At 37.4% G+C, this 25,238-nt stretch overlaps 1 protein-coding gene across 3 annotated transcripts in view; it reads right to left on the reverse strand.

Moving 5' to 3' along the window:
* The window catches only part of KBTBD12 (kelch repeat and BTB domain containing 12), a 77,454-nt gene that overhangs the window by 41,420 nt on the left and 10,796 nt on the right, over positions 1–25,238 (reverse strand). For all 3 annotated transcript variants that reach the window (XM_043588280.1, XM_043588281.1, XM_043588279.1), the window contains exons 3-4: positions 23,598–23,868; positions 21,360–21,510 (exon numbers count right to left, since the gene is read on the reverse strand). In XM_043588280.1, coding sequence (XP_043444215.1) covers positions 21,360–21,510; positions 23,598–23,868 — 422 coding nt within the window. The remainder of the gene's footprint in view (positions 1–21,359; positions 21,511–23,597; positions 23,869–25,238) is intronic.

Raw genomic sequence — 25,238 nt, forward strand, 5'->3', positions numbered from 1 at the left:
CCTGATGGTCTCTCCTTGTGCTTGGGCTGAGAAGACCAGAAGGGGAGGGGGAGAATATATCAAACTTCCACACTCCTAGGAAAAGTCTGGCTGTTCTAGAGCCAGGGTAACAAATCAATATCGGAAGTGGTTTTCAACCTGGTTAATCAATCAATGACAACTTGCTTCTGTGAACGTGTCTCTGGAACCAGTCAGTCAGCTGGAGCCTCAGACTCTGAAAGGAAGCCAATCTGAGGCCGACTCACTCAACTGACCCCTCTGCTAGGACGGACTCCACCCACTCCTGCCTCTGTAATGGACACAATCCATCCTTCTAAAGGTGACAGCAACCTTTGTAACAACACTAAACCAAAATAAGCTCCTGCCCGCGATCCTGAGTTATCAGTCAGCTGTGTTCACTGGGAGTATCTCTCACCAGTTAACCATTCCTGCATCTAAGAAATCAATATACTCAGCTTTTTTGACTCCAAGATACTGAGTGCTGGTCTCATCCTTTAATGGTGATAAATAATTGACATTTAATTCAGAAACAGACAAAATTAATATGCACTCATGAAATGAATGTATTAAAGCAACTCAACCTAATCTTTCTCTACCATGCTTTGACTTCTACTGACCCTGGTGCCAAGCCTCCTTCCCCTTTTCCTTCATCTGACTAAGTCGCACCTGTAGGGTGACCGAGTCGACCCTCCACACATCCCCATAGGTGTGCACTTAACCGTATGCACGACTGACCTGACTGTATCTTATTCTGGTCCACGAGTTCCTTCTGGGCATAGAGTTTGTCTTTCATTTCTAGATCCTCAGCACCCAGGCCAGGGTCTGACATATTATATGCCCAAAAAGTATTTGTTGAATCAAATTATGGTATGATAAGAAAATGCAATATCTCTCCATTGGAAATTATTAGTCTCTCTGATACCAATGTTACTCAGTTGAATTTTACCTGTTATTTAGAAAGGCTTACCTTCCCTGCTTGTTTCTCCCTTCAATTCTGAAAGGCCAGATCTTGCTCATTTTCATTCATCTAGTTCCTAAGAACTGTTTTCATTCATAAGTCTCTTGATGATGCTTCTTCCCCATTAACCCAGGCCTTGCTACTTGCTATCTCCTTCTCCCCACTTCCCTCACTGTACTAATTTTGAATTTCTAGACCATATCTTCTTTCCTTACTATGTGTGCTTCCCATCCCTTTACATCTTTCTTAGTTCAATGGCATGTTTTGTAATATTAATTTAAGCAAATTTTATTTTGGTAAGAACACTTAACATGAGATCTATCCTTTTAACACATTTTTAAATGTACAACACAGTATTACTGACTCGATACAATGTTGTACAGTAGCTCTCTTGCTACCATATTCATCTTGCTTAACTGAAAATTTATGCCCACTGATTAATAACCTCCATTTCCACCTCCCCCAGTCCCTGGCAACACCATTCCACTCTCTGCTTCTGTGAGTTTTACTATTTTTGACCTCAGAAAAGTGAAATCTTTCTGTGACTGGCTTATTTCCCTTAGCATAATATCCTCAAGGTTCATCCATGTTTTTGCATATTACAGAATTTCCTTCTTTTTTTAAGGCTGAATAGTATTCCATTGTATGTACATGCTACATTTTATCTGTTCGTCTCTCAATGAATACTTAGGTTGTTTCCATATCTTGGCTATTGTGAATAGTGCTTCAATGAATATTAGAGTGCTAGTATCTTTTTGATATTCTAATTTCAAATATTTGGATAAATACTCAGATGTGGGATTGATGGATCATATAGTCTTTCTATTAAAAAATTTTTTTTAAATATTTATTTATTTTTGAGAGAGAGAGTCAGAATGTGAGTGGGGAGGGGCAGAGAGAGAGGGAGACCCGGAATCCAAAGCAGGTTACAGGCTCTGAGCTGTCAGTACAGAGCCCGACACGGGGCTCAGACTCAGGAACTGAGCCCAAGTCAGACACCCAACCAACTGAGCCACCCAGGCACCCAGATATTTCTATTATTAATTTTTTGAGGAAAAAACTTTCTTTTAATATTTTCCATAGTGGCCACACACTTGCCTTCTTAATAACAGCATTCCAGCGTTCCAATTACTTCACATCCTTGCCAACACTTATCCACATGCAAGAAATTGAAATTAAACCCTTATCTTACACCATACACAAAAGCCAACTCAAAATCAATTAAAGACATAAAGATGTCAAACTGTAAAATTCCTGGAAGGATACTTAGGAGAAAAGCTTTGTGACACTGGTTTTACAGCAATTTCATGGGTATGATACCAAAAGCACAGGCAACAAAAACAAAAACAAACAAATGGGACTACATCAAGCTAAAAGTTTCTGTACAACAAAGATAATAACAGTAAAAAGGCATCCTGTGGAATGGGAGAAAATATTAGCAAACCATGTATCTGATAATGGGTTTATAATTTTAACTTTTTTTTTTAATTTTTTTTTTCAACGTTTATTTATTTTTGGGACAGAGAGAGACAGAGCATGAACGGGGGAGGGGCAGAGAGAGAGGGAGACACAGAATCGGAAACAGGCTCCAGGCTCTGAGCTATCAGCCCAGAGCCTGACGCGGGGCTCGAACTCCCGGACCGCGAGATCGTGACCTGGCTGAAGTCGGATGCTTAACCGACTGCGCCACCCAGGCGCCCCTATAATTTTAACTTTTGTACATATTGCAAATATTACTATATCAGGCTCAGATGGCAGTAAACAAAATTTAAATACTTCAAAGGTAACAAAAACCACATTATATTCTTATCCAAACCCAATAGGTCCCACTATAAAGCCAATTCTTAAATTCTCATACTAAGTCAGAAGAAAGAAAGCATAGATAATAAAAATCCACATTTTACCCAAGCCATAATTTAGCTACTGCCTTGGCAAACCACGTATAAAAGTTATTAAGTCAGAGGGCAAAAGTAGCTAATTTGATTTTCAGCTCCTTTCCTTTCTCTGGCTCACCATCTGGCTTACACATCAATAGTGTAGTGACTAAATCACAGGTAATGGAAAGAAATAGAGATCTCACTTGCTTCAGTCTCTAAAGAGTGAGAATTTCTTAAAAGACCCAGTTAGAACTTTAACTTCAAATATTCAACCATTCTGGGGGCACCTGGGTGGCTCAGTTGGTTAAGCATCTGACTCTTAATGTCAGCTCAGGTCATAACCCTAGGGTCATTGGATAAAGTCACATGTCAGGCTCCACACTGAGCATGAAATCTGCTTAAGATTCACTCTCTCTCTCTCTCTCTCTCTCTCTCTCTCGCTCTCTCTCTCTCTCCCCCCTTCCCTCCCTCTGCCCCTCTCCTACTCAGTCCCTCTCTCACTCAGTCCCTCTCTCTTTCTCTCTCTCTTAAAAAAAAGAAAAGAAAAGAAAAAAATCAATCATTCTGTTTCTCAGCTTGGATTTTGTGAGAAGTGCTATAGGTCCTATTCATTCAGGACTTACATACGAGATGTCATGATCCTGGCTAGAGCATACGAGTTTATGATTTATCTCATTCTTCCAGTTATGGAAAAACATCACAGAACTTATATGCTTACATAGTGGTAAACCAGATTTCCTAGGTCAGCCCCTGTGGGGAGTCTCTCGCTTATGATTTTTGGCAGGAGATAAAGAACTACTGAAACCTGAAAGCCCTAACCTTGAAGGCAGAGAGTTGCAAGGCCAGCAGCATCCAATACATAACTCGTTGGAAAACCCTCAGCTGACTCAAGGCACAGACAGAACCAGGTACTTCCCTAAGGGCTTCTGTTGACCACTGACCACGGCTACTGAAGCAGTCTTAGTTGAATGACAGGACCAAAGTCAGTAACCCTGCTGTAAGGAAGGAACAGCACAGTGGCCAAAAGTAAGGCTCTCTTGTCAGACGACTGGTTCTGATTCTGCTCCGCCATTTAATAACTAAGTTTGAATAGGGTACTTACCCTGAGACCTTGTTCTTTCCCATTTCCCATTTTACAAAATCGTAACACAAACATTTCATACAAAGGAACTGTGTCTAAAAAAATGAATCACGGCAATAATTTTTCCATTTCTTGGGGCGATGTAGTAGTAGGTCATGGCAGGTTAATGACCCTAATGCAACTAGTAAAACAGGAGCACATTGAAAACAATCACATTTTTAGAGATGTTAGAGAGGTGTGGAAACAATAAAGACTGGATGAACTAAAACGCCAGAGAGGAAAGAGCCCTTTCTGGGCCATTTTCTACACCTGGGGCACGTGTTAATTCTGGACGGAGGCAAAGAACTGGATTGGACACAGAGAGACTGTAGTGAGAGAAAGAGAAACCGGGGTGGGGGCTGGGGGCAGCTGTGCGGGCTGTGTGACAAACCGAAAACCAGAGGATCTGCAAAGAGGAACTTCCCACACATGGCCATTTCTTTACTCAGAAACGCTGAGTTATTAAGGCAATCTGGGATTCTGAGCCAAATACTTTTAACGGTCAGAGGGAAATCTCTTAGAGCTGCGTGGTATGTAGAACACCAAATCTGACTGAAGTGAGGTTCCCTGGCACAAGCCAGAGGTCTCCCTTTTGAGATGTTGTCAGGTTTTGAAGCTGTTCAGGAAGGAAAAAAAAATTAGCAAAGCTCAAAAAAATCTGAAGGGAAGAGCTGAATCTCCATAGTCTTTCAGGAGAGAGGATACAGAGATCCATGAAGCTCTCAGTCCAAAACCTGGAAGGACCATGACCAGGGAACAGGGACAAACAACAGGTGAACTAAGTGTTACTAAGGCTGCGGCCCAGCCCTGGCCTTGCTCAACCCCTGATCACACTGAGGTGACTAGTCCCTTGCTCTGTTTTGCCAATGAGGGCAGACTCTTTCTTGGGGGAGGACAGCATTGGGAACCTCTTTGGTTCTTTTCCATTGTTCAGCATACAATGAATAATTACCAGACATGTGAGTAGGCAGGGAACTAGGACTGATAAAAGAAGAAGAAAAAAAAAAAAAAACAACAAACATAATAGAGGCAGATTCACGAATTACCCAAATACTGGAATTAGCAGACCAACAAAATAACTGTTTAAGAAGATAAAAAAGAGGAAAAGATCTTTGACAAAGAGGATGAAAAAATTGGAGAAATGCACCAAAGAACTGGAATCTATGAAAAAGAATAAGGTGGACATTCTGGAAACACACAGACAAACAAACAAAAATCATAACTGAAAATAAGAATTCATAGGATAGTTAGCAGCAGACTGAATACAGAAGACAGGGTAGTGAATCTGAAGATGGTTCAAAAAAAGGTATTCAATCTGAAGTATTGGAAGAAAAAAGTAGGAAAGGAGAATCCAGATAAGATCATAAGGGACACAGGGCCCACATCTAAAGGTCTAACATACAGCTAACTGGAGTCTTACAAAAGGAGAGAAGGGAGAGAATAAAATAGAAGCAATATTCAACAAGATAAGGGCCAAAGTTTTCCCCCAAACTGATGAAAACATTAATCTATAAATTCCAAAAGCTCAGTGAACCCCAAACAGAATGGGGAAAAAAAAAAGACATCACACTCAGGCAGACATCAGTGAAATCACTGGAAACAAAAATGAAGAGAAAATCTTAAAGGAAGCCAGACAGAAAGCATACATTACCGTCAAAGGAACCACAATAAGACTATTGGCTTTTTAAACAGACACCATGAAAGCCAGATGCAACAGGCTGACATATTTAAAGTGCGAAAAGAAAATCTGCCAGCCGAGAATTCTCTAACCAGCAAAAGATTTGCTTCAAAAATGAAGACAAAATAAAGCCATTTGCAGATGATCAAAAGCCAAGAGAATTCATTACCAGCAGACCTGCACTACCGGAAATATTAAAGACAATTCTTTAAAGATAATTGCTCTTTATTGGAAGGTTGGAAGGAAGCCTGTAATGTAAGGAAGGAATGAAGAGAGCACTGGAGATAGCAATTTTGTGGATAGCTATCAAAGGTTGTTTAAACAACAACAGCAGCAGAAACAATAACCACAAAATAAGGGTATGTAAAGTGTATGACAACAAAAGTACAATGAGTAGAGGGGATGAAGTTAAACTATTGCTAGGTTCTTATAGAAGCGGTAAAAGGATTAATGGAAGGGCAGACTCCAATGTCCAGAATGCATATTGAAATCCCTGGGCCACTACTGAAAAATTACATGAGTGTATAATTTTATTTTATTAAAAAAATTTTTTTTAATGTTTTTATTTATTTATGAGACAGAGAGAGACACAGCATGAGCAGGGGAGGAGCAGAGAGAGAGGGAGACACAGAATCCAAAGTAGACTCCAGGCTCTGAGCTGTCAGCACAGAGCCCGATGCTGTGCTCCAACCCACGGACTGTGAGATCATGCCCTGAGCTGAAGTCGGGCGCTCAACCAACTGAGCCACCCAGGCGCCCCTAATGAATGTATAATTTTAAAAGACAGAATAAAAATAATCAATCCAAAAGGAGGCAGGAAAAGAGGAATAATGAAACAAAGAAAACATAGGACATATAAAAACAAGTTGCAAGATGGTTAAATTAAATCCAACTACATTACTAATTATGTGAAATGTACATGGTCTAAAAGACATATATATATATTTTTTTAATTTTTTTTTTCTCAACGTTTATTTTCATTTTTGGGACAGAGAGAGACAGAGCATGAATGGGGGAGGGGCAGAGAGAGAGGGAGACACAGAATCGGAAACAGGCTCCAGGCTCTGAGCCATCAGCCCAGAGCCCGACGCGGGGCTCGAACTCACGGACCGCGAGATCGTGACCTGGCTGAAGTCGGACCCTTAACCGACTGCGCCACCCAGGCGCCCCTGTGCCTTCATTTTCTTAACAGTGTCTTTCACAGAGCAAAACTTTTAAATTGTGATAAAGTCTAATATGTCAATATTTTCTTTCATAGATTGAGGTTTTGGTGCCATATGTAAGAACTCTGTGTATCTCAAGGTCATGAAGATTTTCTTCTCTATTACCCTGGAAGTTTTAAATTCTTGTGTTTTACATTTATATATATGATCTATTTTCAGTTCATTTTTGGGTAAGTTCTGAGGTTTAGACTGAAATTTTTTTTTTTCTCTTCCATATGACCAGTTGTTCCAATTGTCTTGATTGTATAGGATTTTAATTTATAGAGGGGACTGGGTGATGACATAGAGAGGTCAGTGACATTGAAATAAGAATTTATTAGTTACGATTCCTGAGAGAAAGGGGCATGTCATGCCACAAAGATGGGAAAAGAACCAGGGTCAGTCAGGAGGCAGAAGGGAAGGGCATGGATACAAACTTTTGTTTTTTTACTCTATGGCAGGAAGTTGTTAGGTAGAGATAGCCACTATTCGTCAGGAAGAGAAACACAGATGTTAGAAATTGTGGTTGGAGATTTGTAATATCATTTTCAAGCATCCACAAAAGCCAGAATGCAGGAGAGATGTAACCTTGGGCAGTTAGTTTGGCTCTGTGACCAATGGATGCCAAATCTTCAAAGACAGAATCTATAAAAGTTCATTAGAACACCAATGCTGTTTGTTGAAAGACTATTCTTTCTTAATTGAATTTCTTTTGCATCTTTGTCAAAAACCTATTGACGATACTTGTGTGGACCTAATTTGGGGGCTCTATATTCTGTTCCATAGATGTATATGTATCTATCTATCTATCTATCTTTGTGCCAATGCCACACTGTCTTGATTATTTTAGCATTATCGAAAATCTTATCATCAGTGTGATTCTTCTAACTTTATTCTTTTTCAAAATTGTTTTAGCTATTCTAGTTTCTTTGTCTACTCATATAAATTTTAGATCAGACTGTCTATAGCTGCAAAAGAATTCCTGGCATTTTGACTGGCATCGCATTAAGTTTCTAGATCAATTTGGGGATAACTGACATTTTTACTAGTTTGAGTCTTCCAATCCTCTTTGATTTCATCAGCATTTGCTTTGTAATTTTAGCATATAGCTCCTGTACATGTTTTGTTACATTTATGCATCAATATTTCATTTTCTTTGGAGCAATTGTAAATAGTCTTTTTAATTTTGGTTTTGTACTTTGCTAATGTATAGAAATGATACTAAACTCATTAATTCTAAGAATTTAAAAAATAGATCCCTTGAGATTTTCTACATAGATGATTTTATGCAGATGTTATTTGAAAACGGGGAATTTTATTTCTTCTTTTTCTTTTGCCTTTTATTTCTTTTTCTTTCCTCATTGCATTTAGACTTTCAGTATGATGTTGAACAGTGACAGTGGACATCCTTGTCTTATGTATGAACTTGGGGAAAAGCATTTAATTTTCCCATTTAGAATAATGTTAACTGTAACTTTTTTATAGGTTGCCTTTATCAGGTTTCTCTGAGAAGCTGAGTAAGTTCCCCTTCTCTCCCTAGTTTGCTGAGAGCTTCTTTTTATTTTTTAACTGTTTTTTTAAATGTTTATTTTTGAGGGAGAGAGAGTGCAAGCAGGGTAGGGGCAGAGAGAGAGGGAGACACAGAATCCGAAGCAGGCTCCAGGCTCTGAGCCATCAGCACAGAGCCCAGCGTGGGGATCGAACTCACAGACCACGAGATCATGACCTGAGCTGAAGTCACACACTTAACCAACTCAGCCACCCCCGTGCCCCTGCTGAGAGTTTCTAACCATGAATCGTTGTTATATTTTTTTCAAATGATTTTTCTGCATCCGTTGACATGATTGTGTGGTTTCTTCTATAGATTTCATATGGTAGATTACATTGATTAATTTCTGAATACTGAACTGACCGTGCATTTCCAGGATAAAACTCATTTTTGGTTATGGTATGTTATTCTTTTTAATATTGCTAGGTTTAACTTGATAATATTTTCTTGAGGATTTTTGTGTATGTTCATGAGAAATATTGGTCTGTAGTTTTCTTTTTCTGTATAATCTTTGGTTTCATATCAGGTAAAGCTGTCTCATAAAATGAGTTGTTGAGTGTTTCCTCCTCCTATCTGTTCTGAAAGAGGTTGCAGAATTGGTGTTATTTCATTCTTAAGTGTTCAGTTAAATTTACCAGTGAAAACTTGTAAGCCTGGCAATTTATTTTTTGGAATGTTATAAACTAAGAATTCAATGCATTTAATAGTTTAGGGTTACTGATTTCATCTTGAGTGGCTTTATGTAGTTTGTGGTTTTCAAGGAATTTGTCCATTTAAGTTGTTGAGTATATGTGTCTAGAGTTGTTTGTAGCGCTGCTCTCTTATCCTTTTAATGTCTGTGGAGACTGTAGTGATATGCCCTTTCTCATTTCTGATGCTGGTAGTTTGTCCCTTAATTTTCTTTTTATTTGTCACTCTTGCTAGAAGTTTATTCATTTTATTGATCTTTTCAAAGAAACAGCTTTGGTTTCATTGATTGTCTCTATTTTTTTTTTAAGCTTTCAGTTTCTTCTTTCATTGTTTTCTTCTCTTATTTCCTTTCTTTTTGATTTGGATTTCTGTTGCTCTTCTTTTTCTAGTTTCCTAAGGCTAGCACTTAGAGATTTGAGACTTTTCTTCTTTTTTAAGCACTTACGCACTCAATGCTATAAATTAACTTTTAAGCACTACTTCTGCTGCACTCCATAATTTTAATTAAAAAAAATATTTTTGAGAGAGAGAGCACAGACAGGGGAGAGGGGCAGAGGGAGAGAGACAGAGAGAGAGAGAGAGAGAGAGAAAGAGAGACTCTTAAGCAGATTCCATGCTCAGCACAGAGCCCAATGCAGGGCTCGATCCCATAACCCCTGGGATCATGACCTGAACTGAAATTAAGAGTCCGACATTCAACTGACTGAGCCGCCCAGTTGCCCCAATAATTTTTGATATATTGTGTTTTCATTTCCATTCAGCTCAACATGTTTTCTCATTTCTTTGAAGACTTCTTCTTTGAATCATAGATTATTTACAAGTGTATAGCTCAATTTCCAAGTGTTTGGAGACTCTCCTGTTATCCTTATGTTGTTGACTTCTAGTTTAATTTCACCATGGTCAGAGACGATACTTTGTAGGATTTCACTTCTTTTAAATTTGTTAAGGTTTAATGACTCAAGATACGTTCTATTTTGGTGAATATTCCATGTGCACTTAATGTTCCATGTGTTCTTTTTGGATGGAATGGTCAATAAATGTCAATTAGATCCAGTTGGGTTGATGGGGGCATTGAGTTCTTCTATATTCTTTATGATTTTCTGTTTACTGGTTCTAGCTGAGAGAGGAGTGTTGAAATCTTCAACTGTAATTGTAGATTTGCCTATTTCACATTTCAGTTCTGTCAGTTTTTCCCTCATGTATTTGGAAGTTCTATTATTAGGTGCATACATATTTACTATTGTTATATCTTCTGGTAATCATTTTATCATTATGTGATGTTCTTCTTTATCCCTGGTAATCTTCTTTGCACTGAAGTTTACTTTGACATTAATATAGCCACTCCAGACTTTGCTTCATTAGTGTTTGCATCATATATATTTTTCATCCTTTTACTCTTAAATTATCTACATCATTATGGTTGTAGTGGATTTCTTGTAGACAGCATATTGTTAGATCATTCTATTTTTAATCCATCCTGACAATTTATGTCATCTGATTGGTGTCACTAGACTATTTGCATTTTACTAAGTATTTTTATGGCTAGAATAAGGTCTACTATTTTATTGCTTATGTTCTGTTTATTCCTTCTGCTCTTTGTTGCTCCTCTTTTTTTCCTTGTCTACTCTTGGATTACTTGAACAGTTTTTCGTTTTCCATCTTAATATATTATTGTGATTTGACTGTATCTCTGACTATAGTTCTTACAGTGATTGGTTTGGATGTTTAAAAATTACTTAACATTTCATAGTCTACATAGAATTAATATTGTGTCATTGTAATTAGAATGTAGATTTACCACCTTATAAGTCCTGTTACCCTTCCCTCTTTATACTATATAAATATATCTCATGTATTATATTTAAATGCATTGAAAACTCAATCAGAAAATGTAGTTTTTTACTTTCAATCACTAAAGATATTCTAAAGAACTCAAAAGGAGAAGAATTTTCTATTATATTTACCCAGATATTTACCATTTCTATTGGTCTTATTTCATTCTCGATGTTTCCAGTTTCCTTCTGTCATCATTTCCCTCTGAAAAACTTCCTTTAGCAATTCTTTTAGAGTAAATCTACTCCTGGGGCGCCTGGGTGGCTCAGTCGGTTGAGCGTCCGACTTCGGCTCAGGTCACGATCTCTCGGTCTGTGGGTTTGAGCCCCGCGTCGGGCTCTGGGCTGATGGCTCGGAGCCTGGAGCCTGCTTCCGATTCTGTGTCTCCCTCTCTCTCTGTCCCTCCCCCATTCATGCTCTGTCTCTCTCTGTCTCAAAAATAAATAAACATTAAAAAAAATTAAAAAAAAATCTACTCCCATAAATTTCAGCTTTCCTTGAAAGTATTTCATTTCCACTTCTGAAAGATATTTTCATGAGATATAGAATTCTATGTTGACAGTTCTTTTAACACTTTAAAAATGTTTTTCCACTGCCTTCTTGCTCCCATGGTGTTTGGTGAGAAATCACCATCTTTTCTTGTACTTCCCAGATAGGCATATATCTTCTTATGTAAAATGTCTATTCAAATCTTTTGCCCCTTTTTTTTTTTTTTTTTTTTTTTTTTTAAGTAGGCTTCACGCCCAGTGTGGAGCCCAATGCAGGGCTTGAACTCACAACCCTGAAATCAAGACCTGAGCTGAGATCAAGAGTTAGACACTTAACTTACTGAACCACCCAGGTGCCCCTAATTCTTTTGCTGATCTTAAACAGGATTATTTTCTTATAATTGAGTTGCAAAAATTATTTACAAGCTACTTGTATTTTGAATGCAAATCTGTGTCAGATGCATGATTTGCAAATATTTTCTCCCAGTCTCTGGCTTGTCTTTTCCTTTTTCTTAATGTTGCCTCTTGAAGAGCAAAATTTTTAAAATTTTGATGAAGTCCAATTCAACCCTTTTCCTCTTATGGATCATGCTTTTAGTTTCATATTTTTGCCTAATACCAAAGTCATCACATTTTCACCTGTTTTCTTAAGTCTGGAATCCATATTGAGTTGTTTGTGGTTTATTCCCCCACCCCCCCCCCGCTTTTTTAAAAATTTGCTATGGTGTGAGGTAATGGGCTAAGCTCATTAGGTTGCATATAGATCTAACTGTCTTGGCATCCTCGTTGAAAAGTTCATCATTCCTCACTGATTTGCCTTGATACTTTTGTCAAGGATCAATTGACTATAAATATAAACATTTATTACTAGACTCTCATTTCTGTTCTATTGATTTAGCTGCCTGTCCTTGGGCCAATACCACTATATCTTAATTATTATAGCTCTGTAGTAGGCTTTTGAAGTGAGTTAAGTTCTTAAGCTTTCTTCTTTTTTTAGAATTCTTTTGGCTATTCTACATCACTTATATTTTCACATAATTTTAGAATTAGCTTGTCAATTTTTAAAAACAATCCTTGTTATTTACAATAGCCAAATTATGGAAGCAGCCCTAGTGTCCATTGATACATGAATGGATAAAGAAGATGTGGTAAACACATGCAATGGACAATTATTCAGCCATAAAAAGGGAAATCTTGCCAGCTGTAACAACATAATGGACCTAGAGAGTAAATGTTAAACAAAATAAGTCAGTCAGAGAAAGACAAATACCATATAATTTCATTCATTTGTGGAATTTAAGAAACAAAACAAATGAACATAGAAAAAAAAAAGAGAGAGACAAACCCCAAAACAGACTCTATATTAATAGAGAACAAACAGATGGTTACCAGAGGGGAAGTGGGTGGGGGGATGGGTGAAATAGGTGAAGGGGATTAAGAGTACACTCATCTTGATGAGCACCAAGTAATATATAGAATTGGGGAAATTTACATTGTACATTTGAAACTAATACAACACCGTATATTAACTATACTGGAATAAAAATAAAAATTAAAATTAAAAAAGACTTAAGACAAAAAAATGAAAAACAATGCTAGGATATCACAGGGATTGTACTGAATATACAGCTCAACTTGGGGAAAATTGCTATCTTAACAATATGGAGTCTTTGGATACATAATCAAGAATATATCTCTACTTATTTAGATCTTTAACTCTCAGGAGTGCTTTATAGTTTTCTGCATAGGATTCTCACAATTTGGGGGTTAAATTTATTCATACATATCTTTTTCTTTTTCATACTATTGGAAATGGAATTATTGCCTCAATTTCATTTTTGGAATTTTCATTGCTAGCACATAGAAATACAATTAGTTTTTCTATACTGATTTCATATCTTGTGACCTCTTTACCCTGCAGCCTTGGCTAAAATTATTAGCTCTAGTAGTCTTTCTTTTCTTTCTTTCTTTTTACATTTTGTTTTTTTTTTTTTTTTTTTTGGTAGCTTCTTTAGGATTTTCTTCCCTCCCCCCCCCCTTTAGGATTTTCTACACACAATAACATATAATCTGTGAATAAGGCTTTTTTAATTCTTCCTTTCTAATCTGTATACCCTTAACTTCTTTTTCTTGCCTTATTGTATGGGTTGGAACCTCTGGCTCAATGTCAAATAGGAGGAGCAAGAAAACATCTTTCCCTGTTTTTAAGTAGAAAGATCACCTAAGCTGTAGGATTTTCATAGACACCTTTTAGCAAGCTGAGGAATTCTCTTCTATTCCTAATTTGTTGAGAATTTTATCAAGAATGGGGGTTGAATTTTGTCAAATGCTTTTTCTACATCTATTGAGGTGATTGTATCCTTTATTAATATGGGGTATTACACTGAATTTTGGATATTGAACTAAACTTGCATTCCTGTATTCCTGGGATAAATCCCATTTGGCTGTGGGATTTATAATCATTTTTTATGCTGCTGGATTCAGTCTGCTCATTGTTTCTTAAGGATTTTTTATGGCATATAATCATTTTTTTATGTTGTTAGATTAAATTTTCTAATTGTTTCTCAAATATTTTTGAATCTATAGTCATGAGGGATATTGATTTCATTCAATTCAAAATATTTTATTTTCTGTGTTTTTTTTTTACCTAAAGGTTATTTAGAAGTATGCTGTTTAATTTCCATATATTTGAGGATTTCCTTTTTCTGTCTTTGATTTATAATTTAATTATGTTATGGTCAGAAAATGTACTTTGAATAATTTCAATAAAAAAAAATCTGTTGAGACTTGTTTTTATGACCTGGCATATGATTAAACCTGCAGAATGTTCCATGTACACTTAAAAAGAATGTGTATTTTGCTATTGTTATATGCAAGTACTGTAAATGTCAGGGAAGTTAAGTTGGTTGATTGTGCTGTTCAAGTCTTTAAAATTTTGCTGATTTTCTGTCTGGTTCTTCAATTATTGATGGGATATAAATCTCCAATGGTGATTTTCTATTTCTCATGTTAGTTTTTGCCTCATATACTTTAAGGCTCTGTTTTTGGGTGTGGTACATCTATAGTTGATATATATTCCTATTGTATTGACCATTTTATTACAAAATTTCTCTTTGTAGTTCTTTTCTGACAGTCAATTTTGTATGATAATGATATATTGCCTTCAATTCTCTTAAAGTTAGTTTGCATGGTATGTATTTTTCTATAATAGTAAAACTTTCAACTTATTATGTATTTGAATATAAAGTATCTTTTATAGATACCATACTTTATTCAGTCTGAAATCTCTGCCTTTTGATAAACGTGTTTGGTCTATTCCCATTTAATGTAATTTTTTTATATACTTGGATTTACAGCTGCCATCTTGCTATTTGTTTTCGGTCTCATATCTTTTTTGTTCCTTTGTTCCTCCTTCACTGTTTTCTTTTATGTTTATCATTTTCTAAGTGTACCATTTTAATTCTTTTGATTTTTAAACTATTTGAATCTTTTCTTAGTTGCTCTAGAAATTCCAATATGTGTGTTACTTTATCACAATCTACTTCAGGTTAATACTGCCTTAAATATAGCAACTTTGTTCCAATATATCTCTATTTCCTCTCCCTCTAATTCTAATATTGTTATATGTACCAAATCTACATATGTAATAAATCTAACAGTATAGTCCCATAATTATTGCTTTATTTGGTCTTATTTCATGAAAAAAATTGAGATGAAAAAGAGAAATATGTATCAAGTCTTTTATGTTTACCTACATTTTAATCACTTCCAGTGCTTTTCATTTATTCCTGTGGATTAGAGTTACTCTGGTGTATTTCTTTTTAATCTGAATTATTTTAGTATTTCTTTGGTATTCCTTTAGTATTTCTTGTAAGTCTGCTAGCCTCAAATTATCTCTGTATTTATCTGAGAGTGTCTTTGCTACATTTTCATTTTAAAACAATAGTTTTGCTGGACATAGAAGATAGGCCCAGAAGCATTCTTGGTTGAGTATTTTTCCTTGTAGCACTTTGAATATATTATTCCAGTGCCTTCTCGCCTCCACTGTTTCTTTTTGCTTTTCTTCAAATTTTTATTTAAATTCTAGTCAGTTAACATACAGTGCAATATTGATTTCAGGAGAATTCAGTGGTTCATCACTTACATGCAACACCCAGTGCTCATTCCAGCAAGTGCCCTCCTTAATGCCCATCATCCGTCTAGTCCATTGCCCACCCACCTCCCTCCGTCAACCCTCAGTTTGTTCTCTATCATTAAGAGTCTCTTATGGTTTGTTTCCCTCTCTCCCTCACCCCATATGTTAATCTGTTTTGTTTCTTAAATCCCACATATGAGTGAAATCATTTGGTATTTGTCTTTCTCTATTTCCCTTAGCAATAATACTCTCTAGCTCCATCCATGTCATTGCAAATGACAATATTTCATTCTTTTTGATGGCTGAGTAATATTCCATTATATACATTATCACATTATATATAATATTCCATTACACACACACACACACACACACACCACATCTTCTTTATCCATTTATCAGTTGATGGACATTTGGGCTCTCACCATAGTTTGGTTATTGTTGGTAATGCTGCTATAAACATCGGGGGAGCATGTACCACTTTGAATCTGTATTTTGTATCCTTTGGGTAAATACCTAGTGGTGCAATTGCTGGACTGTAGGGTCGTTCTATTTTGAGGAACCTCCATACTGTTTTCCAGAGTGGCTGCACCAGTTTGCTTTCCCACCAACTGTTCAAGAGGGTTCCCCTTTCTTTGCATCCTCGCCAACACCTGTTGCTTCTTTTGTTGTTACTTTTAGCCATTCTGACAGGTGTGAGGTGGTATCTCATTGTGGTTTTGATTTGTATTCCCTTGATGATAAGTGAGCATCTTTTCATGTGTCTGTTAGCCATCTGGATGTCTTCTTTGGATAAGCGTCTATTCATGTCTTCTGCCCATTTCTTAAGTGGATTATTTGGTTTTTTTGGGTGTTGAGTTTGATAAGTTCTTTATAGATTTTGGATATTAACCCTTTATCAGGTATGTCATTTGCAAATATCTTCTCCCATTTTGTAGGCTGCCTTTTAGTTTTGTTGATTGTTTCTTTTGCTGTGCAGAAGCTTTTTGTCTTGATGAAGTCCCAATAGTTGATTTTTGCCTTTGTTTCCCTTCCCTTATGTCTAGTAAGAAATTGTTCTGGCAGAGACAAAGTGGTTGCTGCCTGTGTTATTCTCTAGGATTCTGATGATTTCCTCTCTCACATTTAGGTCTTTCATCCATTTTGAATTTAGTTTTGTGTATGTGTAAGAAAGTAGTCCAATCTCATTCTTCTGCATGTCCTTGTCCAGTTTTCCCAACACCATTTACTGAAGAGCTGCCTCCCCTGCTTCTGATAAGTCACCTATGGAGCATATTATTGTCGTATATTGTGTGTCATTTTTTCCTTGCTTGTAATAATTTTTTGTCTATGATTTTTTTCAATGATGTGTCTATGATGCGTTTAGGTGAGGATCTCTGTGAATTGATCTTACTTGGAGTTTGATGAACCTCTTGGGTAGAAGAAAAATCATTAAAAATTATTTTTGTTCATTCTTTGAACATATATTTAATAGCTACTTTGGGGGCACCTGGGTGGCTCAGTTGGTTGAGCATCCTACCCTTGATTTTGGCTCAGGTCATGATCCCAGGGTCATGGGATTGAGACCAATGTTGAGCTCTGTATTGACAGTGGAGCCTGCTTGAGATTCTCTGTCTCCCTCTGTCCCTCTCCCCCATTTCTGCTCTTTAAAAAACACTTATTTTTTTTTGTTTTTTAAAAAATTTTTTTATATTTACTTATTTTTGAGAGACAGAGTGAGACAAAGTGAGACTGGGGAAGGGGCAGAGAGAGAGGGAGCACAGGATTGGAAACAGGCTCCAGGCTCTGAGCTGTCAGCCCAGAGCCCGACGTGGGGCTCTAACCCACAGACTGTGAGATCATGACCTGAGCCGAAGTCGGACGCTCAACCGACTGAGCCACCCAGGCACCCCTAAAAAACACTTTTTAAAAAGCTATTTTGAAGCCTATGCCTGCTAAATCCAACATCAGGAGCCACCCAGAGACAGATTTTATTGAATGCTCCCATGCCCCTGCCCAGCATGGGTTACACTTCCCTGTTTATTTTTCTTTGTATGTGCTGTAAATCTTTGCTGGTAACTAGACATTTAAAATAATATATTGTAGCAATTTTTAATTTTATTTCCACCCCTAGGGTATTTTTGTTGTTGTTGTTGCTGTTGTTTGAAGTAATTTGCTCAGATTGAATATGCCTCCCCTGTGGTTTGTTTCTGTCTCTGCTTCATTTTTTAAAATTCTCTCTCTCTCTCTTCAGCATAGGGGTTACTCTTATTTCTTCATGGCTTAGGTCTCCTCAATGACTAACTGTTTGTAGTCAAACACTAGTAAGGCTTCCAGCCTCGCTGGGTGGGTCTATGTGTAGGTTGGGAGCACATTCAAAGCTCAGGTAGTTTTCGAGTCTACCATGACTTTAACCTTCTGCCTGGCTTTCTCAGATCTCTGTACATGTGCTCAGCCTCCCAGTCGCCCAGGAATGTGTGAAGAACTTGTATCCTCTTCTGGGCTGCATGTCTGTATGACATGACTAGCTTCCCTAGTCTCTAGGGATGTGTGGAGCATTTATCAAGCCCCTCCATGACTCTCATTTCCAGGATTTCCCTGGAAGATCCCTATTAAATTTTTGGCTAATTCTCTTGTCTGCTGCTATCCTGACCAGGACTAAAAGCTCAGCTTAGGAGAGATGCAGCCTTTTCCCATTTGTCACTGTGAGTGTGGGTTTCCCACCCTTCACTCCCAAACATGTCAGCCCCCACCCCCCCGTCAAACAGAGATGCTAGTTTTCATAGGTAGCCCAGTTTGGTAGAAGCATCGGGCTGAATCAAGTGGGGCGGGAAATTGGGGCAGCTCAGGAAAGAATGCCAAGGATTGCCTGAAGACTCACGTCAAGTTCAGCAGTTTTGAGAAGCGAAGCTCTTCTCGATTTGTTATCTTTGGTTGGTTTCTAGAGACCTGATAGGGTTGTTTCCAAAACCCTGGTTTTATAATTGCTTATTGAGGAGAGGATGTCAACTCATTCACTTCTTCAATAGCCGGAAGCCTCCTGCTTTCACTTTGCTGTTGGCCTGCTAAATTCTTACTGCCACACAAAGTGTAGAAGCTTCTCAAAAAATTTAAAACATGTTTTCTCAACATTTTTTTGGTGTTTCCACTGGGAGAATCAGTCTAGATATCTAGTGTTCCATACAGGAGAGTTAATACTGTATCAGTTTTTTATAAGCATTAAGTGAATTTCTTTATGCAAAGAATTCAGCAAAGTGTCTGTAACAGAAAGGAGCTAAAAAATACAGTAGTTATAATAATGTCTGAACACTTACATTGTAGGGATTTTACATACCTTGTTTTATTTAATCTTGACTCTAATAAGAGGTAGGCATTCCAATTTTAATGTTAGCAAAAAAATATATATGTATTTACTAGGCCAAGACATGTAAGTAATAAATGGTAGAGTCAGGATCTCAATCCAAATCTACTCAATTCCAAAGCTGGTACCTTCCCCACTTTACCACACTGCTTCTGTGGTAAAGGAGATTTCAGAGGTTGTTATTTTGGGGTAGCCTCTAGACTAACTAGGAGATAGTAAGAAATTAAGTCTATTACAGGTATCAGGGGGAGGGGTTATTGTTATAGCAATTGGCAGTGACCCCCATCACAGTGGGGCACACATAGATTCCCAAAAGCAGACAGGGCTTTCGCTAAAACAAGTAACACATGACTGTAAGGCTCCTGTGTGAACCATTGACACTGATAAGGTTTTAGGGTTCTATATGGTATTTGCCCAAATTCCAGTTACACATACTATAAACAATGATATTTGAACTAAGGCTACCACAAAAGTCCTTAAACAGCTGAACTTCATTCCATTTCAAAGCTGATAAGTATATTTGGGTATTAAGTAGCGAATGTTGGGAACGTTGACTTTTTTGGTTTGAATCTTCCAAGTGGGTGACATTCATTTGAGTGATTATGAGACCGGTTCTCAGTTCTGAATATTCAGAAACTAGATTCTAAGTTACTACAAAAGCCTTCCTGACTGGTCTTTTCCATATCTAGTTTCTTCTCACCATTGATCTGTTCTCTAATCCTTGCCTCACCAACATTCCCCAAACATTCTTTAATCATGTTGCTTCTGCATGGTTTCTCACTACTTATTACTATTCTCAATTCTCTACTATAGGCCTTTGTAACTGGCTCCCAACTTACCTGTAAACTCTCTATCTCCCACAGTTCCCTGCTCCTGGTAGGCTCATTTACTCACTCTTCTTCCATTCTCTATTCTTACTACCTTCATTCTCACCTCCAAACCTCTGCTTATGCTTTCTCCCTACTCGTTTTCTTTCCTGCCCCTCCACATGATCTCTCTTCCCGGGTGGGCTCTTTTCTCCCCTCACCTACCCAAATCTTACGGGTCCTTTAACATCTACCTCCTTTCATTCAGCTGCGGACATTTGTTCGTGCCAAGAAGCATAAGCTCCAAAATTTGTCTCTAAGGTTCCTTTTCCCCATCTAACTTACCCAAAAAACAAACAAAAATTTACATTTTTATCCCACATCTAGCCTAGTCGTGGCTCCACATTAGGGGAAATCTCATTTTTGTTCAATTGATACATCACTTTTATCCCTCTTTTGACTGCCTCCGACTTTAATATAATTAGGAGATCGGCCCTTCCCTCCCCGGAGTTATATATCTGTCCTAGGCAATCTATTCTAGTTTAGATATGGTCTCTTCTGGGGCTATGACACAGCATATGGTTATTACCAAGTAACAGATATATTTCCAGAGGAAAAACTTGATTATAATTACGAGTCTCATAACTGAGGTAGTTGTAAATTATGTTGCATAATGTTCTTAAAATTATAAAACTATTAATATTTGAGTGCATTAATTATTTTGCTTCATGCTGTGCAGGCAGCCAAGAGATAATGGCTTCCTTTTAGCAAAAAAAAAAAAAAAAAAAAAAAAAAAAGCTATTCAAATGCTTGGTTTGCTCTGAGCCCGTATCTCGTGTTTTTTCTTTGCCATCTCTTTGGTACCCATCACCTTCCCTGTGTTTTTTCCAGTTAGTCATCAATGTGGATGAGATGACATAAACAATACTGGCATACTTATCAGTTTACCAGCCAAGTGTGTTTCCTTGTCCCAGTCTCACCCTTTCCCACACAGGAGCAGGACAGTGGGAGAGGGAGAGGAAGTGATGGAATCTGCTTAGAAGAGCCAAGGACATAATAAAAGAGGAAAAAACAAGAAGTGAAGAAGGAGAGGGGAAACTTAGGAGATGTTCTAGAATTTCTACCCACTTTAGTGGGTATGAACCAGTCTTACACCATTCCCTACTGGTTAGGACAAGACCACACATATTTAGGACATAAGAAAAAAAATGCATTCAGATGAGAATTATTTGATAATACCTCTACAGGAATTTGGTAGGTGAGGCAAAATGAAGAGGGTTGGCATAACTGGTGTCTTACCTATTGTGGCTGAATCTTCTATAAGCAGAGACAATCAAGGTTGCTAAAACCCACATTTCATCAACTAAAGGTGGCCAAAGGCTTATTCCCATTTCAAAATATTTTAGTTGATAGTATATATAAAGATGTATCACTACTGTTCTTGCATTCCAAGGGACCTGAAAATTCCATACAAATAATTTTGCTTTCAATAAGTCAGTGGACTTTCATTTAATCTTATCTGACTGCACTAGAAAAACAAGAAACAAAAGAATATTTTTGGCTAGTTATAGATACATCTGAACTGGGATGCAAGAGGAAGGAAGAATATGTCATTTTTACTGAGGTGAACTGCTCAGGAAAATAAAAGTAGTTATACTCTTTTAGCAATCTGCTTCTTCTTACCCAAAACATAAATCTCACTGTTGACTACGGCTGTACTGAATCGGTACTTAGAGAACTTCATGGGCGCCCGCTCTGTCCATTGATCTTGGCTGGGGTCATACTGCAACAGTCGGTTGCTTAGTCGATCTGGTTCTTCATCAGGAAGATCCATCTGTGTGAAATATGACAGCCGATGTAATAACATACCATTTAGAAATCTCTGTGAGTGCATGAGTGCAATTAATCAAAGCAGACAGCCAAGGAGATGAATAGAAGTTAGCTGTTGTGACTCACACTCACAAACACACCAGATCCCGTGACTTGGGGTGATGAGGACTCTGTCAATGTCAGAGGAATTTATGTTCTGTAATAATGGAGCTAGGGTGTCGGCCTACAGCAAACAATCTGTGATCTTAGCAATGAGACAAGACAGCATTTTTTAGAAAATGAAGTGATGGCAGAGCCTTAAAAATGAAACCAAACTTTCTTGAACAGTATTTAAAGTGTAATTTTATTTCCGCAAACGTTATTGGGCTAGAGTTTAATAATATTTGCAAGAGACTAATTTTAATAATTCATAAGGCATTTTTCTTTTTAATATTTTTCTAATCCAAATGGAATGAAATTATAAAAACGTTTTAGTGTTTTAATCATTAGAGTATTTTTACACTATAATTACGACCTATATGGGAATGGTTTGAACTCAATTTTTAAGATTTATGGATTAATATAAATTATTTGCAGTTATTTTAATGTATTTATTTACATACATTTTTAATGACTAGAAACAGTAAAAATTGAACTGTTTATTCTTACACACAAGAATATGGCTTCCCCTAATCATAAACTTTAGGTGAAGTGATGTGTTTTGTCTTCAATGTGTCAAGAACTTTTATGGCCTCAGTCTAAGGATGCTTAAATGGCTTTTGTTTTGGATGCAGGTGTTTGATATAGAAATAATTGCCATACTTATGAAAGTTGTAATTAATTTAATTACTCTAAATCCACCAGGGGTTATGATCACTGTGATACAATCACGAACCCACGTGAGCTTGCAGTTTAATGCTCTGTAGTTACAGCCCTGCAAATGCTTTTGTTATACGGTAAATATTCATGTGCCATTTGTGTGAAGACGTTATACAGGAACATTGTTGACTTTACCGTTTTAATTTTCCTTCTCATTTTTAAGTATTTGATCTTTATTTTAGTGGGAAGAAAACCAAAGAAAAGCTTCTATGTTGTCTTTGGAGCTTATTCGTGCAATATTAACTATAAAATGGATAGCTCTGAAAAGCTTAACTACACATAATCAGTCAGGTCTCGGCTACTAGCTGTGATTAAATCTGTACTGCTTCTTGATGCACAGCACAAATTTCACGAAGCATTAAATGCGGAGTTTAAGTTTTAAAAACAGGTATGATAAATGGCAAAATCCAAGCTCGTGAAATGAATGCAAAAAGCATCAGTTTGATCACAAGGCGAATTTCCAAAACAAGAAATCCTACAGGCTGAAAGAGGTTGACTTTTTGATATGAGGATGGACAGTGAGCTACGGAGAAGAGTTTTTACAAGGAAGACCCGCAGGCCAAGGCAGAAGGCAGCTGGCATGTTACTGCTGTGAGAGCTCAGGGCACTGGGAGGGACGGCCACGGAGAGAAGGAAGGGCCGCTGTGGTCACACTCTACTGACTTTGCCATCTCGGCGTGTATCTCCTCGCAGGGCTTTACCACAAACGGTATCCTGGTTTCTCTATCTGCTGGTGCCCAGCAAAGACATGAAGTGTTTCCAATGACAATATACTTTTGTGGCAATGATCGTACCATCACTGGTTGGGTATTCTGGCTTCCTGGTTAGAGTAAGAGCTTTATATTTAGAAGAGACCTCAGAGTTACTTGGCCTCGGCTCACACAACTATTGAGCAGACAGAAGCGGCATGAAGATCCAGCTTCTCTGCCTCTAACTTAGATGCTCCCCACAGATAATTCCTCAGCATAAGCATCTTTCATAATTAGCAAGAATGGGAAGGATTATAAAGAGCATAGCATGAATACTGAATGAAGTCATATCTATGAATAACACACTTTAAAATTCATTCCCCTAAAATGCTTTAACACTTTACAAGTTTAATATTCTATAAAGTAAAAGGCATTTTACCCAAATATAAGTCATGCTCTTTTAGTGTTCCACGAGTACATTTTTCAACACAGCAACCAGACGCGGCACGGCCATGCCAGTTAGCGATGCAGGAAATTTCTTAACCTGAGGGGTCCAGCCTCCGATCACGTAAAGTTTATTATTCACCGTGACTACGGCATGGCACGCCAACTGCAGTGGGAGGGGAGACACCCTTCTCCAACTGTCCCGTTCTACTGAGTACTTATCGACACAGTTTGTGATGAGATACTGGTTTTTAACTTTCATCTGTCCTCCTATAACATAGAGGTCATTACAGACACAGCCCAGAGCGTAGAGCTCTCGAAATTCAGCTGTGCATAACTTCTCCCAAAACTGGTTCCCTCTGTCATGATACCTGCCAATTAAAAGAGAGAACCTGGGATTAGTGTTAACTGGAACACAACTTACCCAAGAAACATACTTAAGTTTCTTTTCCAGCTACAAACAACATGATCTGGGTCCTACTATTGGTATGAGGAAGACACATTAATATAAGATAGTAATACAGGTTTGTGCTTCTTTTTTTTGGCAAGGGTTGATGAACAGACTCTAATGTGCATAGAAACAATTAACCGTATCTCTCTGCCGAATTTATTTATTTTGGTAGTTATTATTTATTGATTAATTTAGTTTAAATTCAAGTTAGTTAACATACAGTGTCGTCTTGGCTTCAGGAGTAGAATTTTAGAAAATATACTGACAAAGTATAGGTGATAGCTTTCATTTCCTAGTTCCGGGAAAGCAAATCAAGAATAGGAAGTCTTTCAGAAAATCCTTTGTAATTTTACTAGAAAGGAGGAATAAGTAAAAATGAAAAAATGGCACAATGTATTAGTCTGTGGAGTAGAAGTCTCACTTTAATACCATATTCAAGCAAGCAGCTTTCCAGCAAACTCAAAATACCTCAATTCAGAGATTTTTAATGGGACAATGTATGCTATGCAGAATTTTAAGGATTCTTCTTGTAGTGCTAACTGGCTGAGAACAGAGTCAAGAGCACCTGTAGGTGTCTGATACATTTAGCATCTACTTTAATGCTCTGGGTATGCTAATTTCCGTAATTTCTTCAACGAATAAGTGTATCTGTCTGAGAAGGGTTTGGGGTGGTAGAGATACCAGGATATTGGTTTCTCAATATCTCCTAGAGTCTGACACTTTGATTGTGTGTGTGTGTGTGTGGCGCATTATAGAGTCACTAAATATATGATCTTGTGGGTATCCTTTGTCTTGCCTCTTGATAATAGGAAGTCTGTTTTCTCCAATCATGATTTGGGACATGCAGTCTAAGATGGACAAAAGTACTCATGGGGACAGTGAGGCGTGAAATTAGATCTGTCCCAGGAAATCCAGAATGTATTCTGGAATTCAAAACTAAAACAAAACCAGGAAAATGTGGAAAATAAGAAAAGTTATTCTGTTTGGAAACAAATGAAGAAACTATGAGTGTTCTATACAGAGGACAGTTTTAAAGTACAGACTACTTATTTTGCATCAAACATTTGACAGTTAATAGGATTATAGGAGTTTTCCCCAGCAGTTCTGGGCCAATTCTTATATTCTTCCCCAGAGATAACTGCTTACTTAGAGCTTGACAGGGAAGTTGGAAGATTACATTCCTTTCCTAGAGGGCTTGTCTGGTTTGTCACAATCTGAATGCAGAAACTTAATGCTAGCTGTTGTCTATGCAATTCTAGGTAGGACACCGGTCCCTTGAATCACAGTTGG

The sequence above is a fragment of the Prionailurus bengalensis genome, chromosome A2, assembly GCF_016509475.1.
Source record: "Prionailurus bengalensis isolate Pbe53 chromosome A2, Fcat_Pben_1.1_paternal_pri, whole genome shotgun sequence".
In the NCBI taxonomy this organism is placed as follows: Eukaryota; Metazoa; Chordata; class Mammalia; order Carnivora; family Felidae; genus Prionailurus; species Prionailurus bengalensis.